The 17,135-nt window shown below is 38.5% G+C and overlaps 2 protein-coding genes across 2 annotated transcripts; one reads left to right on the top strand and one right to left on the bottom strand.

Moving 5' to 3' along the window:
• The first annotated feature begins 29 nt into the window (after positions 1-29).
• Positions 30-2,779, top strand: guca1a (guanylate cyclase activator 1A). Its single transcript, XM_040149128.1, has 4 exons — positions 30-227; positions 1,482-1,631; positions 1,720-1,813; positions 2,652-2,779. The coding sequence occupies exons 1-4, from the start codon at positions 30-32 to the stop codon at positions 2,777-2,779; spliced, it is 570 nt and encodes a 189-aa protein (XP_040005062.1).
• Positions 2,780-5,030: 2,251 nt separating this feature from the next.
• Positions 5,031-16,433, bottom strand: orc5 (origin recognition complex, subunit 5). The gene is made up of 15 exons (XM_040147655.1): positions 16,355-16,433; positions 15,927-16,108; positions 13,898-13,990; positions 12,175-12,360; positions 11,729-11,803; positions 10,393-10,504; positions 9,954-10,084; positions 9,765-9,813; positions 8,129-8,219; positions 7,923-7,978; positions 7,535-7,647; positions 7,164-7,211; positions 6,961-7,071; positions 5,440-5,552; positions 5,031-5,321 (listed from the first exon to the last, which is right to left on the bottom strand). Exons 2-15 carry the CDS (start codon positions 16,038-16,040, stop codon positions 5,276-5,278), a joined length of 1,338 nt encoding a protein of 445 aa, XP_040003589.1. The 5' UTR covers positions 16,041-16,108; positions 16,355-16,433; the 3' UTR covers positions 5,031-5,275.
• Between the last annotated feature and the right edge of the window lie 702 nt (positions 16,434-17,135).

Here is a 17,135-nt window from a genome sequence, read left to right as displayed (position 1 = left end):
CAAGGGTTCCAGATAACTTGTCTGCAGGGATGGGTAACTCAACAGGAAGCACTGTGGACGACCTGCAGGCGGTGGAGATGCACCTCTGGTACAAGAAGTTCATGACCGAGTGCCCCTCAGGTCAGCTCACCCTGCATGAGTTCAAGCAGTTCTTCGGGCTGCGAGGCCTGGATCCAGAGGCCAACGCCTACATAGAGCAGATGTTCCGCACGTTCGACATGAACAAGGTGAGATGATGCTTTTTTTTAACTACAAAGTTAAATTCAAAAGGGCCTACACTTTGACTGTGGGGAGTGATTTTTTTTTTTTTTTTAAAAAAGGTGTCAGGGTGTGCTGGTTCTTTTGGGATTGCTAGTTTGTGTCATGTCTGTGTCTCGACTTTTAAAGAGAGAGGGACACTTGTACACTAGGTCGATCCATTTGAGAAGAACACATATTTCTTCCTTAGTTGAAGTATGTCATGTTTAAAGGTAAGAAAATGAATGTGGGATTTTGTTACTTGGCGGTTTTTTTTCTTAGAAGTATTGTCATCTTCAAATTGTTTACATCACCCTCTAAAACTAAAGCGTCCCATAACTAATTTCAGATGCTTACCTAGTACTTCAGCTCTTTACCTACTAATGACGTTACTTAAAGTACTAGAAAGTGTCTCGAATCATCACATTTGAGGTGCTGCACATTTTGGGTCTTTTTGCCAGAAAAGTGGCTGAAACGATTAATTGCTGATCAAAATTTAGCTCTTTATTTTCCGTCATCTAGTAATTGATTAATTGACGCATGGTTTCAGCACTAAAATGGATTACAACACCAGAATAAGATGGCCTGCTGCATGATTTTTGGAGTGTTTAAGGCTACATTTAAAATTGAGACAAGAGCAGAAAATATCTATATATCTCTTTGACATGATGCCCAAATTGAAGAGCATCTGTATCGTTCAGGGACAGACGTTCACTGAAGTGTATATGTACACACACAAGCGCTCTAGCAGTGCGGTGACTTCCCAGGATGGGCTTGCATCCCGTTTTGGCCCTCGGATCACTTAGGTTTACTAAGAGCCTCCCTGAGCGCGTGACAGGGTCATCGCAGGGTGTCCCTCTGAGAAGCTGCGTGTCTATATTTAGTCTCCTGCTCAGCTCACAAAAGGCCATGGTAATCTGTATGCATGATTTAAACTGTGAGATTATCTATGAGACAATGCTTTGAGGCTAAGATCGTTGCCCGTGTTCAGACACAGCCAGACCCTAGAGATAATCCTCTGCCCTGGCATGCTTCATTTCACACAGATAGCTTGTGGAGTTGCGATGAGGAGGATCTCTTTCAACTGAAGGACGGAGCTTTGGTTGACTGATTTATCACTTTCAAAGCCTGAAAATGGTCTTAATAATAAATAGATGGTCGTGAATAACAATTTATTCATGGTTGATACTGTTCTGACAAGGAACAAGAGCGTACAAATCTCATCTCCCTGCTTGTCTCCGCAGGACGGCTACATAGACTTCATGGAGTATGTGGCAGCTCTGAGCCTGGTGATGCGAGGAAAGATGGAGCACAAGCTGCGCTGGTATTTCAAACTTTACGACGTGGATGGAAACGGCTGCATTGACAGACACGAGCTCCTCAACATCATAAAGGTACAGCATATTGTGCAGCTTCCACACTGCATTCCCTTGCAAGTCTTGGCCTGAACGTGGCATACTGATTTGATCCCTTTCCCTTTAGGCCATTCGTGCAATCAATGGGAATGAAAGTCAGGAAACAAGCGCTGAGGAGTTCACCAACCGTGTGTTTGACAGGATTGATATAAACGGCGATGGTGAGTGTGTTCTGGCACTGTATGGAGACAGAGATTTAGGAAGAAATCGATCGTGGGTAGACGGTGTTTAGATATTTACAGTATCTGCCCCCGTGCTGCCTCTGAGCCAAGAAACACAACAGACAGAATATAAACTGTAGGTGGCTACTTAACACAATAAAAAAAATCCATAAACCTTTTACAAAAGATGCAAAACACTTAACAGGGAACTCCACCGATTTTACACATCAAAGTCTTTTTACAGTTCTTGGGGGGGTACTACTACATATGTGAAAAAGTTGTGAAAAGCAGTTCTGGCTTCAGAGGGAGCTGCCCTGAAGTCTGATAAATCTCACTACCTAACTTGTCACTGTTGCTGTGTCCAAAATCAAACAAGTCCTCCAACCTAAATGAATGATGTGACAATGCTATACTAAAGGTTCAGCTCGTCTCGGACACAAAAATGACTTGGTTAGGTTTGGGGTCTGGGTTGAAAGACCTTTGTTAGGGTTAGAGGACCTTCGTGATCATGATGAAGACATGGTTCACATGGCGGAAACAAACGGTTAGAGACCCAGGTTTTGTCAACCCATCCATCCGACCCGACCTCATCTGTATGCAGATTTTGTGGCTCTACAATGACGTCACCAGGCTTCTTCTTTTGCTCTCATCTGAATTTGTACCGCCACTAGAGGTTGCTTTACAATAAAACGTAATTATGGACAATTGTTCACCGTTGCTTACACATCCTGCACCCTCATTGTTAGATGAGGAGGGGGAGAACGTGTTAAATGAATAAATGCAGCTGTAAATTTAATTCTTTTATAAGTGTAAATACAATCTTTGTCTCCTCCAACAGGCGAGCTTTCCTTGGAGGAGTTTGTGGCCGGTGCTCGCAGCGACGATGATTTCATGGAGGTGATGATGAAAAGTCTGGACCTCACCCACATTGTGGCCATGATCCACAACAGGAGGCACAGCGTTTAGAATCTGTCCAGTCCCAGTACCTCAGCCAGTTTAATATGATGCCCGTGTAATCATAACACTGACATTTCTTATTTTTAATCTCTATAAGAGTAGCACACATGCACTTTAAAAGCATCTGGATGACTCAGTCAACCTTTGCAGACCAGTCGTTGTCCTTGTTTAATGATGCTGAGCTTTTCCAAGGCCACGCTGGCATGAGGGATGATCTCTCAGACGGCCCACTTACCCTCAGATACCCCGAGGGATAAAAGAGGGAGCTAGCAGAGTGGCAATAACATGCATTCAACTATGCTTTCCAAACCTTTTTTTCCCCCTCCTTTCCCGGGGTCTGAGTCCCTCTGCATCAGATTACTCAAATCTCTATTTACCTGTTCTTACCTGTGGGGTTTACAGAAGGAAGCTATGACTCTGTAGTGTGCTTCACATCCAGACTAATCTGATTAAGTCAATGGCTGTAATATAGGAACAGGTGAAAGTTTCTGGAGAGATTTACTAACGTCCAAATACAATTCTCAAATGTTTACCTTTTTATGTTTTAACCTTTTTTTAATGTTTGAAATAATTGAAGAGGAAGCAAAAGGCAAACTACTGGCTTGTGGTTTTGTAACATCGGTGCGTGGGTGTTTCTTTGGCTTCCTATTCAGCGTAAATACAGATATAGAAATTGTTATGTTTGTTGGCTACGCTGTACTGGTGCCTTAAGTTGGAAGGCTGCAGAATGTGGGTTTTTTTTTTTCCAGCTTTTGCTTATTTGTACAATAAAAATGAACCCTTAAAATCATCTGTGTAATGTTTCTGTTAAATGTACTGGATCAGTTTTGCAGGTATTTGAGTTTCTACAAAACATACAATAAGCTATAGTCCAGCCTGATGCACCTTACCATCCCTCGGCAAATGTAAAGACATACATTTCAAATCTGAATACCTCTAGGATTCACAGGAACAACAACAGCAGCAGCAGCAGCAGCAGGAGGAACTAATGTAGGACATGTCCAAGTTAGAGGGAATTGTTAACTTAAGACATAGAGCAGTGGTTCCCAACCAGGCTTCTGACCGCTTAAAATGATAAGAAGTCAACTCAAGACTCATTATCAAATGTTACATACTTCTATGAGCTGTGATCACCTAAAGGACAGTGATTTTCACCTTCTCAGGTAGTTTAATTTGAATAATTTTTAGAGGCATGAGGAAGTTAAGCTATCTGGTGTCTTATAAGACAAAAAGCAAAGATAAATGTTTTGCAAAATAAATAGAATTTTACAGAGCAGAGAAAAGTTTTGGTTCTTCTTTCCCAACTTCTTAATAATTTTGTGACCTCTAATATTCATCTTGAGACCCTCTTAGGGGTCCCGACCACTGACAAAGAGACGGCTTCCTACAAAAACTGCCATCACCGAAAGGCCGTTCTTTATTTTCACATACACCCTGTGCAGAAGCTCAAATTATGCTGGACTGGATTGATCAACAGCAAATCAAATGAAAATTTTAAGGGTGAATATCATCGTCTCTATTTAGGATGAGACGTTGCTTTAAAGATTTTTCCAGTTCAGTGGTTCTCAACCTCAGGGTCGCAAGTTAAATCTGAGGAATCACAAGATTAATGGGATTGAAAGCAGGGGGGAAAAATTACTAGACAATTTTAGGCATTTCATGCCTTTTAAAAATGAGTAAATGAAAGAAATAGGAAAAAATTGAGAAATTTGAAAGAAAGAATAGAAATGGAAGAGAAAGAAGACGAAGACTGGTTACAGTGGGTCACGATTGACAGTGGTATGTTTTAAGCATTCACAAGCCCAAAAGGTTGGGAACCACTGGTCTGGTTTACTGTTTAAAGGTTAAATGAGGACGATGAGTGAACTGGAGCCCAAATTAAGGACCAGACTTTTTTTTAAAGTGAATTTCTTCCATTATAGTTACAGTATCATTTGATTTCAGTGCCTTCATACAATGGGGTAAAAGCACATCACAGAGAAAGAAAAAAAAAAAAAAAAACTCCTTTGAGCAAGGACAATGAATCACCTGCATGGTGCCAGGGTCACTCTATGTCAGGCAAAAATAATACAGCTACACCATAATCTTTTTTGCATTTCTTCGAAGCATCATGAACTGTGAATATTTGCATTAATCCCACTGCTATACAGTATATACTGGATGCTTTTTGTATTATAATAAAATAACTCTTTACGACAGTAAGACTCTTGTAGGATATTTCCTATAAACATGAAGTTTTTTTAACAAAACTAAACCAAGATAAAGTCAACTTGCCAATATGGCATTTATTTTTTTTACAAATGCAAATATTTAACATGGTATGAGGCACAGAGACTCTACAGGAAAAGCTAATTTCTCAGCCACAAGGGGGCAGCGGCATTATTGGATTAGTTTTTCTCCACATATTTCTGCCAAATGCTTCTCCTGAAGTGTGTTAGTATACAGAGAAATCCCCCTTTTGTCTTACTGTCACAATGCGTCATCTCTCCTTTACTCCCTTCACGCTCACAGGAAGTCATACAGATACTTGACAATATCAAAGTTCACCGTCCTGGAAGATAAATCACACCAGGCACATTCTCAGTGGAAAAAAAAAAATCTAAAAGGTCAGTTCCCTTGAAAAATTCAGTCGGTCTCAATCATGCGTATTAACAAACATGAACACACACCTGGATATGGCACAGATGAAGTCCATAGAAACAGCACATTTGTACTTTGGGGCATCGAGCTGGTCATCATGGCTGACCTGAGTCAACAGCTGTAAGGTCACCAGAGAGGAGATCTAAACGGAGAATAGAGAAAAACCAAAAATGACTCTCTGTTCCACTTCTTTAAACACAGCTTTCCCACACTTTGATGCAGAGGCAGTAAATGATGACAGCCAGTTGCACAGATACGGGTTAAGCCTAATTTTCTAAAACCATTTCATGCTCAGGGCCATAAATAGATCGGCATTTGGCCACGGATCCCAAAACTCATGACCATATGGCTAGAAAACTCTCTCATCTGAGACACTGTGATCATGAGGCTTGATTGAACATAAAATAGTACATGTGCACCTAGAAATGGGAAAAATTATCATTTAAAATCCTCTTATTATATAGTGCATATTCTCTTACATTTGCTTATCTGGTAAATGGAGTAAAAGCATGAAATGAAATGATTTTCTATATTCTGTTGGAAATTTTGCAGAAGCATGAGGCTTCCTGTAGCTAATAGTGGGAGTCACAATCATGGAGAAAGATTACAGCCACTACAGGACTAAATGAAGGGTGAAATTCAACCACTACAGAGCTTAGTTTAATTCAGTATAATGGCAACAGTGGACCATTTAAGTGTTCCGGGGACACATACTCTAAGTATATGTTAATGTGTCCTATATTTTACAAGAACACTATGCTGCAGGGGTCAGCAATGGAATATATATATATATATATAGATATATATCTGTTCTGAATATGTTTGTTTATTTCGTTCAATTTATTTATAAATAAAATATAAAATGCATTTATAACTTTTTGAGGGTCGACGTCATTTTTCTGATTAGTAAGTGAGAACTAATATTACAAATGCTAATGTTAATAATTGTTTGGTAAAAAACTATTGTATGCATGAATATATGTTGAACCACGAGAACAGAGATGGAGCTGATGTTTGAATGAAATTGCAGCTGTTGTTGTCGTCAACTTAAAAAAATGTCCAGTACAACAATTCTGTTAAACTGCCACTATTCGTGTTTGTGAGACACAAACAAGCTAAAGCTGAGGAATTAAAACTGTTTGTCATTTTAAATATTTAAATAAAGTATATTATATTATCTATCTGTGTTATTCATCTGGTAAGTATATCAGCGCCATGAGTATTAGATGTTACAAGCTCAAATTCATTGTAATTTAAATTATCCCTGGATTAATGTTGTTATCTAGAGCAGATTTAAGAAAAACCCTGTTAAAAACTTGTCAGGGGCCAAATACCTCTGCTGAAGAGCTGAATTTGGCTCACAGGATGCTATATGCCCACAACTGTTACAGTCCACCCCCACCATCAACAGATAAACGCCCTGTCCTGGGTTAATCTCAACTGAATCTGTGCAACATGTGCTGAATGCTCAGTGAAATATGGTGCAAGTCATGCAAAAATTCAAATGTGAAGTGACTAAATGTGACTGCAGCTGCCCATTGGACTCTTACCTGGGAGAATATGCTGGCACTGGGGGCGACTCTGCTGTCCACCACGCTGTAGAAAATGGCGAGCAGGCGGTCCAGAGGGAAAGGCTTGGGCCCCAGAAGGTGGTTGCTAGTCTGGAAGATATTGACATTATATTAAATTATATGTGAGACTTGTGATGTGAAATGAACAAAGAACAAAGGCAGTAGTATGTAAAGATGATCACCTTTTCGTTTTTCTTCAAGAAGTTTGTTTTTCTTATTTTACCGTGGTGCTGTTGGGAGGAAACAGACAGCCATCGAACACTTTAATTCATATGAATCAAGTCAATTTTTATTCATATAGCATATAATTACAGATTTGCCGAAAAGGGTTCTTCAATCTGTACAATATACGACATTTTCTATCCTCAGACCCTCAAATTTGGAAAACGAAAAACCCCACAAAAAACCCACAGAGGCATAATTTCAACAGAAGATTCTCTGGTGTAAAATCTTTAAAGACAAAATTACAGAGGCCCCCTGGCGGACTAAGAGTCCGTGGGGAGCTTTTCACCAAATATATATAACAAAATATATAAAAATATAAATTGCCTACCTTGAGGAAAAAGCGTTTGTCTGTGCGGGCAGGGTTGTAGGATGCCAAGTAGGCAGCAATCAAAAGGAACTTGGAGTAATAAGGCAGTTCAACATGAGTGTGAGCAGATAAACCTTTGCAAGGAGGGCAATAAGTGCAATCAGTCAGATATGCTGTACAAAATTAATTCATCATGTTCATTGCAACCCAATATTAGATGTTAATGTATTATTTTTGGGGCGATGGATTGATTCGCTATTACAAGTTATCAACTGCACGGGAAAAAATATCACAATTTCAGCATGAATCCACAGTGTCACTGCGCCCTATCACTTGTCTTACAGTTTAACATCTGCTCTGCAGTCATATTACGTCATCAAGTGAAACAGCGCTCAGTGTGTGTTGGTACCTCTCAAGGCACCCGATTCCTTCTCTTCCATTTGCTGCATCTGCTCCCACTGAAGACTGAACAGAGAGACGAGAGAAAAAACGCACAATGATGATAAGGAGCCACAGGAACAACAATGACATGTTTTTGGCCTAGAGGACAGCATGAAAGGCAAATTACAAGAATAAGACATTAGACCAAGATTGACATAGTCTGATTTGACAAACCTGGACACTTCTCGAAGATAAACTGTCTGCATGGCTTTTTTCAAATGAGGCTCTATGTTTCTCCACAGCTTGTGTGTGTCAGTCTCTTTCACTAAACACATAAAATAAAGCCGCGTTATTGAAAAAGCCACCGTGATAGCATGTGATGAGACAAAGTTCACTTACATTATCAACAGAAGGGACGTAATCATAAAGGCACAGGAAAAACAACTGGAAAATTATAAAATCAATATTTTTATATCAACAACAGATCAAATGACTGTGCAGTGTGGAAGTGAAGAACCCACAGAGAATAATCAATCGACTCCACAGTGATTTCTATGGAGCTTTTTTGCCTCTTTTAGCCTCATTTGTTTGTTTATGGCCTGCAAACTCTGGTCTCATAAACCTCATTTCCAGCCACAGCAGCCACCTATTTTCAAACTGTACACAGTACCTGCCCAGCACCAAACGGAACACTGATAAATCTAGCAGCTAGCTGGTGAAGAAAGCCGGGTGTCTAGCGGCTAAAGAGCCACACCAGACCAAGAGTGGACCAAATTAGAGCTTAAGAACAGTGGTTTTTGGACTCAAGCTTCATGTGCTTAGGGGTTATGCTGCATGTACGACTTTTGAGATAACACAACAACTGTGATCGACCTCGTATCACAAAGTGACTGAAAGAATGCAAACAAAGTTCCTGTGGTGAATGTACACACAGTGGCCACCTTATTAGGTACACCTGTACAATCTTATGCAGTCCTGCTGTAACATCTATCTTTTCGAACTTTATAATGGTCAGCTTTTTTTTGGTTTTGTTTTAGTTCATTTACAATTTTACAAATTGTAAGTTAACATTTACAAATTTACATAAATCAAAACCTATACAGTACGTATCTGCGTCGACCATAAGCCTGGCTTTGCATTTCTCAGGTGGACACAAACATATCTACAACTGAGTGATAATGGTGTAAACAGGTAAATGTTTTCTAACAAGTTCATCTTAACAACTTAATCGGGTAATAATCTGTCAATGTTCTGTGTAGGAGCCAAATATGAGCCAATATTTAATTGTTATTTATTGTCTGTACATTTGGTGTTGCTGTGCTAGGGCTCACGTATATAGGTAGGGAAGTCACTGTTGTCGTCAGGTGTTTTTACCCTGGAAGGGTAAAGGGTTCTTGACGCTGTGGCACTAAAGGTTTGTTTGCCGTGCTGTAAGTAGTGTGTTTGGTTTATCGATAGAAACTGGAAAAAAGGTCTTTATTCACATTTATGCACGATGGAATTCATAAAAAGGGACTGTTACGCTGCAACCAAAGAACAGTCTGCAGATTCTTTACTGAACGCAACACACAGCAAATGGCAGTGTATAATAACATCAAACTAAAGTTAAGCGTGTCAGTCAGGTCACTTCTGGCTTAGACACCTTAGTATCTTACAGTAACAGACTGAGCTCCTACATTGTCTTTACAGCTTGTTCTTCTTCCCTCAAGTAGGCAAAAAAAAATTTTTTTTAAATTAAAAATATCAATTAAATGCAGCTTTAAGAATATAGAAAGAAAGATCCCTCTTAAAACAAATAAGAAGGTAACATAAGATATTTCTAAATACTGCTCAGCTGTCAGATGAATGAATGCACCCCTTTATGTATTACCTTTTCCTTCTGCCAAAGGCTCACAGAACTTTGAAAAGTTGAGGGCAGCCTAGTCCAAAAGGAAAAAAAAAAAAAAAAAAAAAAAAAAACAGAGAGAGAAATCAATGATGCAAGGCTGAGAGAAAATCAAAAGGTGAAAAATCTTCACTGACTTATGAATGTGTGTGTGTGTGTATCCGTGTGTCTGACCAGGTGGCGTAGCTCTCTGAGGTCCCGACAGACCGAGTAAAAGACTCCCAGCAGGATGTTGATGTAGGACGAGTAAAACTCAGCTGAATATGAAGGATGTCTGTCCTGGGACAAGATCTGCTGCAGCTCACCTATGAATAATGGATGCACACATAGATTATTATACAGAGATATTGTACAAAGTTACATCTCTCCAAAACCAGCTAGAGATTCTCACATATCAAGTTCGATGATTCACTCCCGCCAAGTGCTGAATTTATACAGTGCTGTTTGATAATGCAATATTCCTCCACATTCGCTGCCTAAAGTGTTAGAACATAATCACAGGTACAAATCTCACATCTCACACTGCATCTGCCAAGTGAGTGTCATCACTATCCAGTGCGGTGAGAGTTATTCGCGACGCCGGCTGATGTAGCGCGTGTGAGGACGGTAATACCTTTACTGTAGTCGGGGAAATGGAGCAGAAGTGGCTCGAAACAGCCCGTGTTTGGTCTGAATTTGTCCCAGGCGATTTCACTGAGCAGGATGACGGTAATGTTGTCCTCAACCTGAAGAACAGATGTACGTAGTTACACATATGCCATACGATAGTGGTTCTGTACAACAAGTATACTCACTTCTACCGTTTACAGGTCGATGAGTCTTTCCATGGTTACAGGCACTGCTAACTCCTGGAATTTATGTGTTTTATTCATTTATTTCCGTGTGATGTTTTGCGTATTATATTTAGTGCTCAACTGATAAGTCGACCGACAGAAAACGAACCTGCAACAATTTGATAGCTGATTTATCATTTATGTCAAGCAAAAATGCCAAACATTGATTTCAGCTCTTCAAGTGTGAGGATTTGGTGTTTATCTCTGTTTTATATCAATTTAAATAGAATATTGTTGCGGACAGTTTTTTGTACAGAACAAGAAATTTGGCAGCACCACATTGCACTCTGGGGACTTGTGATGACTTGTGATTTTACCAAAAATATACATATATACATATATAGTATATACATAGTATAGAGTACATGTACAGCAGCAATGATCAAACAGGTGTAGCCTGAAACCGGAGCTTTTTTATGACTGTTTTCTGCCTATCTTTATCACAATATACAATTTACTCAATTTATTACCAAGCTAATAGTCCAGACAATAATTAACAAGATAGTTATGCATATAAATGACCCATCAAGATTTTTCCCATAGTCCACAGTGACATATGTGTAGACGCAGCAAAACCGTCCCAATCATATAAGATCAAAGTTTGGCAGGCTAAACCAGTTTGGGAGTTCTTTTCCTCACTATATAAAGGTCAAAAAGTTTAATTCAGATCAGATCACTGTGATCTGTGCACGTTAGTAACACACTTACAAACAGCGAACACATACTCTAACCTCTGCTTGTTCCTTTATGCCACTATAAAAAAAAATATAGCCCAACCTTAAATCCTAATTATCACTTCCAAATCCTCTGTGGTAGCACTGACATTAAAAAGACAGATTCATCTTAACACCCACATTCCACCAGAGAACAGTCAGCTTTCAGCACAAATGATCACCTAAGCTTTTTTTTTTTACTCTTGCTGTGTTTAATTAAAATGCAGTGAGTGGTTGCCACCCTTCCTTCCTAACAGCACTATGAAAGAGCTCCCCACACTCAGCTCAAGGTCATTCATTGCAAAAGAAGCTCCTCCAGTCCCTCTTCATCATCCACACAGTGCAACGACAATAAAGTGGCTCACTTGATAGATAACACAAAGACTTTGCTGCACTTCCTCACCAATTCCTGGAGACGCAGGAGAGCGGGGAGGAGGTTTGCATCCGTGTCTCTCAGAAGCTCGGCTTTTTCCATTACCTGAAAAGAGTGTGTGTACGTTTGAGTTACATTTATACTTAATAAAACAGAAGTTGTGAATGTGTGTTTTGCATTTTACTGTGTCTTCTGCAGTAAGCTCACTTTAAAATGTACATAATGATAGAGCCAAAAAACTAGATTAAACCCACCCCTGGCTGGCTGAAAATCACACTTATTTCCTCCAGCCTAATGCATCTGGAGCTTTGTTTAGCACGTATTTGCATATGCTATCACTACTAATCATATTATCATACAAACATTTAAGTTACACATTCAAAGAATAAACAATTTGACGTGCCATTGATTAGGCTATTTTGGTGTGCCAAGTGAGGAGTGATTTTCTGCTCGAGTGTAAAGTGCACTGCACTCACAATGTATCGCGTCTGCTTGGCAGGAGACTGGGAGCACTGCTGTCTGTAGATGCGTACAAAGTCAGACAGCGAGGGACTGCGGGGGAGCAGCGAGGCGGCCTCGCAGCCAAAGAAGGACAGCAGCACTTGTTCAAACAGCAACGCAACGGAAACGCATTCGACACAGCTGACTGTGGCGTGAGGCAGCTGCAGAGAGGAGGAGGAATAACCAGTTTAACATCTGTTGAGATAATACACGTCTGCATATTGTGATGGTTCGGTCTTTTGCTTTGAGCAATAATAAATTAATTAATTAATTATTTAAAAAATTAGTTCTTGTTACAACTCTCCTATGCTCTGATTTGGTGTCACCTAATACAACTAATGTGATGTTAACTGAGCACCAAATTTAAGTTAGTTTTTACAGCTGCAACAGTTAGTGGATTCGTTGATCAGTGGATCAAAAAACACATTACCTGCAACTATTTTTTATATCGATTAATGGTTTCAGTCTTTTTAAAGCAAAAATTCCAAACATTTTTCTGGCTCAAACTTCTCAAATGAAAGGATTTGCTGCTTATTTGCTATTATTCTAATAAAATATGAAATTCTACAGGTATTTTTTGTTTTGATGGTGTGCCAACTTTTTTTTTTCACTTTTAAACTGATTTGCTGCTTTTTTATATCTGATATGATAGTGAACTCAATATCTCTGGGTCCTGGACTGTTTGTTGGGCAAAACAAGCATTTTGAAGATGTCACTTTGATATCTCGGAAACTGAGCGGCTTTTATTCATTATTTTTGACATTTTACAGATGAAACGATTAATCTAGAAAAGAATCTGCAGATTAATCAATAATGAAAATAATTGTTAGTTGCGGCCCTAGTTACTTAGGTAGGAACTTTATTGTACACATTGTAAAAAGCTGTCTTCCCCACATGGTTTTGAATATAATACATGACAATTGATGATGAAAACTGATGAGGACAAAAAGCAGGAACACAGTATCAATATGATCTTTAAAAAGTAATATAACAACAAAAATAAAAAAGAAGGGCTAGTTATTTGTGATGTTAGGCAAGAAAGACTTGCTCATCTCCATGAGGGTAAAAACTCAAGTGTGGGTACAAAGGATGGGAAGCATCACTAAGAATCTGGAAAACCTTGCTCTTTATATTTAATTCATATAAAAACATTTGCAGTAAAATAGCAAAAAGTTATTTTTTTTTCTAAAATCCGACACCTAGTATTCTATTCATAAATTTTAAATCAAGAAGGGAAACATAAGCCCACAAAGCACAGAAAGCTTTGTGTGCATGTAGAAATGAGATTTCTCTAAAATACACTGCCACAATAAAATGCATTAAAAGGAATCGTGTTGCCAAGAACCCTTTTCTTTCAGTAATAAAGTAATATTTTCGATGACTAAGCACTCTTTCAGACGTCTGATGACGAAAGCTCTTTTATGACTGAAGTGCCAGCATCTGTTTAAGGTTAATATAAGCTTAAACAATTCAGTGAGTCAAACTCTTTCATGTTAAACACTGACACAAGCCTGATTAATGGTTTGTCCCTTGCTACACTGCAGTGTAAGTACAAGAGATAACAGTGGAGAAACTGAAATCATTTCTCACCTTGATAACGATATCGGACCCACCCTAACGTGTACATACACACATAAAAACGGCATTTAAGGAGCCCTTGGAGGTCCCTGAATCTGACTGCAGATGTTTCTCTCTCACCTCGAGTTCCTTCAGCAAAACGTGCATCACATGGCTCTTCCCTGAAGCCCGATGGCCATAGATGAAGACTGAAGGGTAGCTGTACTGCTGCGGCTGTAGGAACAAAATTCAGCATCTTTTTACTCAGTATAAATTTAATATTTCATTACGATCAATAACAATCTAAATAAAACAAGTTCTCCCTTTTGCTGTGATCCTAACTAACATCAACCACGCTGTTGTTGGCAGTAATGAATTGTGATGCTAATGTGTTTGACTAAAGACATTCTTATAATTGGCGACTAGTGTCTTAATGTCCTTAAAAAAAAAATGATTCGTTGATTTAATTGAAAAATCTCCATTAGGCTATAACTGTTTCTCTTGAGATGAATGCGGAAGCAGCTCTAGTGCTTACAAAACCCAAGCTTATTAATTCATATTATTCTGACACCACAGATCTAATGACACACAATTCATTCTCACGAAAAGAACATTAAAAATTAATTAAATATTTCGCAGTCAACTAAGACCCTAATCCAAACTGGACAAATGAAACTGATTATAAGTTTGCTGCAACACGAATTACTGTTTATCTGTTGACTTACAATACTGAACACGAAGAAATATAATTTTAGTAAACTGAAATGTTAGTTAAAGATCTAATGTGTAACTTGAAGACGTAACTATCTTTTGCTGTATAAAATTGTTATACTTTATTTTATGTGTATATTTTTCATCTGTAGTAAGGTATGTTTAAGTACCAGTGAAAGAATAAATAGATAGTTTTCATGTTCAATAAATTATCACATTTTTTACTTGATTTTATTATCATTTTTATTATTCTACCCTCTTTTTTTGTGCTTAAAACGTTTGTTTGCCACCTCTTTATCTAAACCTTTTAATGGGTTTTTTTTTTAGGGCTGGAACTAACAATTAATTTAATTATAACTAATTATAAAGCTGCAGATTATTTTCATGATTAATTTTTCTTCTAAAAGGTCAGAAAAACATGAAAAATGACCAATTATAATTTCCCAAAGCACAATTTAAATTGCTTGTTTTATTCAACCAACAGTCCAAAACCCCAAAACATTCCATTTACAATCAGATACGACAAGGAAAAGTGGAGAATTATCACATTTGAGAAGCTTTAACCAGCGAATGTTTGGAATTTTTGCTTGAAAATGGACTAATACAATTGATTGATTATCAAAATAGCTGCCAATTAACTTTTGCTGATTGACTAATCAATTAACTCCTCATTGCAGCTCTGATGTTTTTATACAATTTGATTAAAGCAATTTGAGCTCCATTGTGTGTATGCAAAGTGCAATAAAAAAACAAATGTTATTGTCATTAATATTACTGTTAAAACGACAATTATTAAGTATGTAGTACTTGAACCTTTTGGACACCTAAAGAGACACAGGATACATAGCGTTACCTTTTATTCCTTTGATTTAAAACACCAGGCTCAATGGTTTCTGAAGGGTTCACCAAGTTAAACTTCAGACTTTGTTATTATTTCGATATGTTGCTTAACACCTGTTTCACCATCATACCAACCAAAGTATGAAAGATATTCACGAAAACCAGGAGGGATGGTATGGCCAAAGAATTATTGACCAAGTGCATGAAATTACTGATATTTATTATCACATTCTTGTCACACTGTGTCAGCTGCATATCACAATAATTCCTAATCAGTTGCATTAATTAATCATTAAAAATTACGTGGACCTGGATAAGCAGCATAAATCAGATGGATGGATGGATGGCCTGGGGCAATGGGACTGGAGATTTTCCTGACATTTTTGTTAAAAACACTTACAGAAACATTAGTACTTATAGCAGTCTATAAAAATATCTAAGACCTTAGTAAATTATATATCAACGTTTTTCTTGTTGTTTGGTTTATGTCTATGTTTTTTTTGTTTTTGTTTAGACTTTTCAAGATCTGCAGATTTACCCTGTAAATTCTATTCTCTAAACTGTTCCCATGGGCACAGGAGTTGAGACCGAATATAAAAATAAAACGGGTTGAATATACCTGTCCCATCAGCGACAGCAGCACCCCAGCCTGGACCTCCCTGCAGGGCAGCTGCTCTGCGACCCTCTGCAGCCTCTCCTCCTCGTATCCGGGATGCTGCGACAGCGCTGCCATCCTGCCGTTCGCACCACCAACAGCGACGTCGTGGATTATTACACCGTGGAGAGGTCGGTGACATGCGGCTGAATTAAACAAAACAAAAAAACAAAAAACAAAACCAACGTTAGCTTAGTGTCCGGTTACGGCGAGTCTTAACGGGAGCAGGAGGCGACGAACTGCGGTATTCAGTCAAAAATGTGACACTGTCGGAAACTATTTACTGTGAGTGCGACAGAGTCCTGTGGAAATACCCACGCCGGAAAATAAAATGTGTAACAAACTTAAAACAGTGAGAAAAACTACGCTAAAGTTAGAAAACACAAGCACACCTTCGACGGGAAGTCACGGTAGTTTCGCGCGCGCCTTCTGGTTACGTCAAACGACGAGCTTCCATTATCAGCCAATCACGACTCGCCACTGGATTATTGGTAATGTAGTTTTTACACTCTTTTCTGAGCTAAAGGGAAATTTTGGACTTAAAGGTAAAAATTTTACTGCCTTTCCTGTTACATTTTGATTTAATCTTGCCCTCTACGATGCCAAATGCTACCAATATACTGAGGTACTTTTTAAAACTTATTTTTTTTAACATATTATATATATATTGTAATTCCGTGACAGCTACGTCTGTTGAGGAAGAACACGTGATACGATCAAAAGCTCCAAAACAGCCCTAAAACAGGCTCAACGGACCTTGTGGTGAGATTTTTCTCTTTTTTTTTAAATTTGTTAAATAATCTAACCAATATAACAACACACGTTATTACTATTATTACAAAACGGAATCAGCCCAGTAATGATAAACTACGATGTGTTGCTTTAGTATTATCCTAAAAACAAAATAAAAAAAACTGGTGCAGAAGTCAATTCGGGTCGGCAGAATAGAAAATACATTGGTGTCTTTGCGGAAGCTATAGGCCAGATGATGAACTGCTCTACAACGGTCTGACTGGTAATAGACACAGGTAGAGTTGGGTCAGTTCAACCGGTGCCGGTAATTGCGTGTGTTCGTTTCTGGTAATTAATTTTGCGTTATTATTGTTATTACTGTAGCAGGCATTAGTTCATAAAGTATGCAATTAGGCTGTTGGGTAAATATACGACCAATAT

This window comes from Xiphias gladius, chromosome 2, assembly GCF_016859285.1.
Source record: "Xiphias gladius isolate SHS-SW01 ecotype Sanya breed wild chromosome 2, ASM1685928v1, whole genome shotgun sequence".
Classification (NCBI taxonomy): domain Eukaryota; kingdom Metazoa; phylum Chordata; class Actinopteri; order Istiophoriformes; family Xiphiidae; genus Xiphias; species Xiphias gladius.
This window is presented reverse-complemented; position numbering and strand designations above follow the sequence as displayed.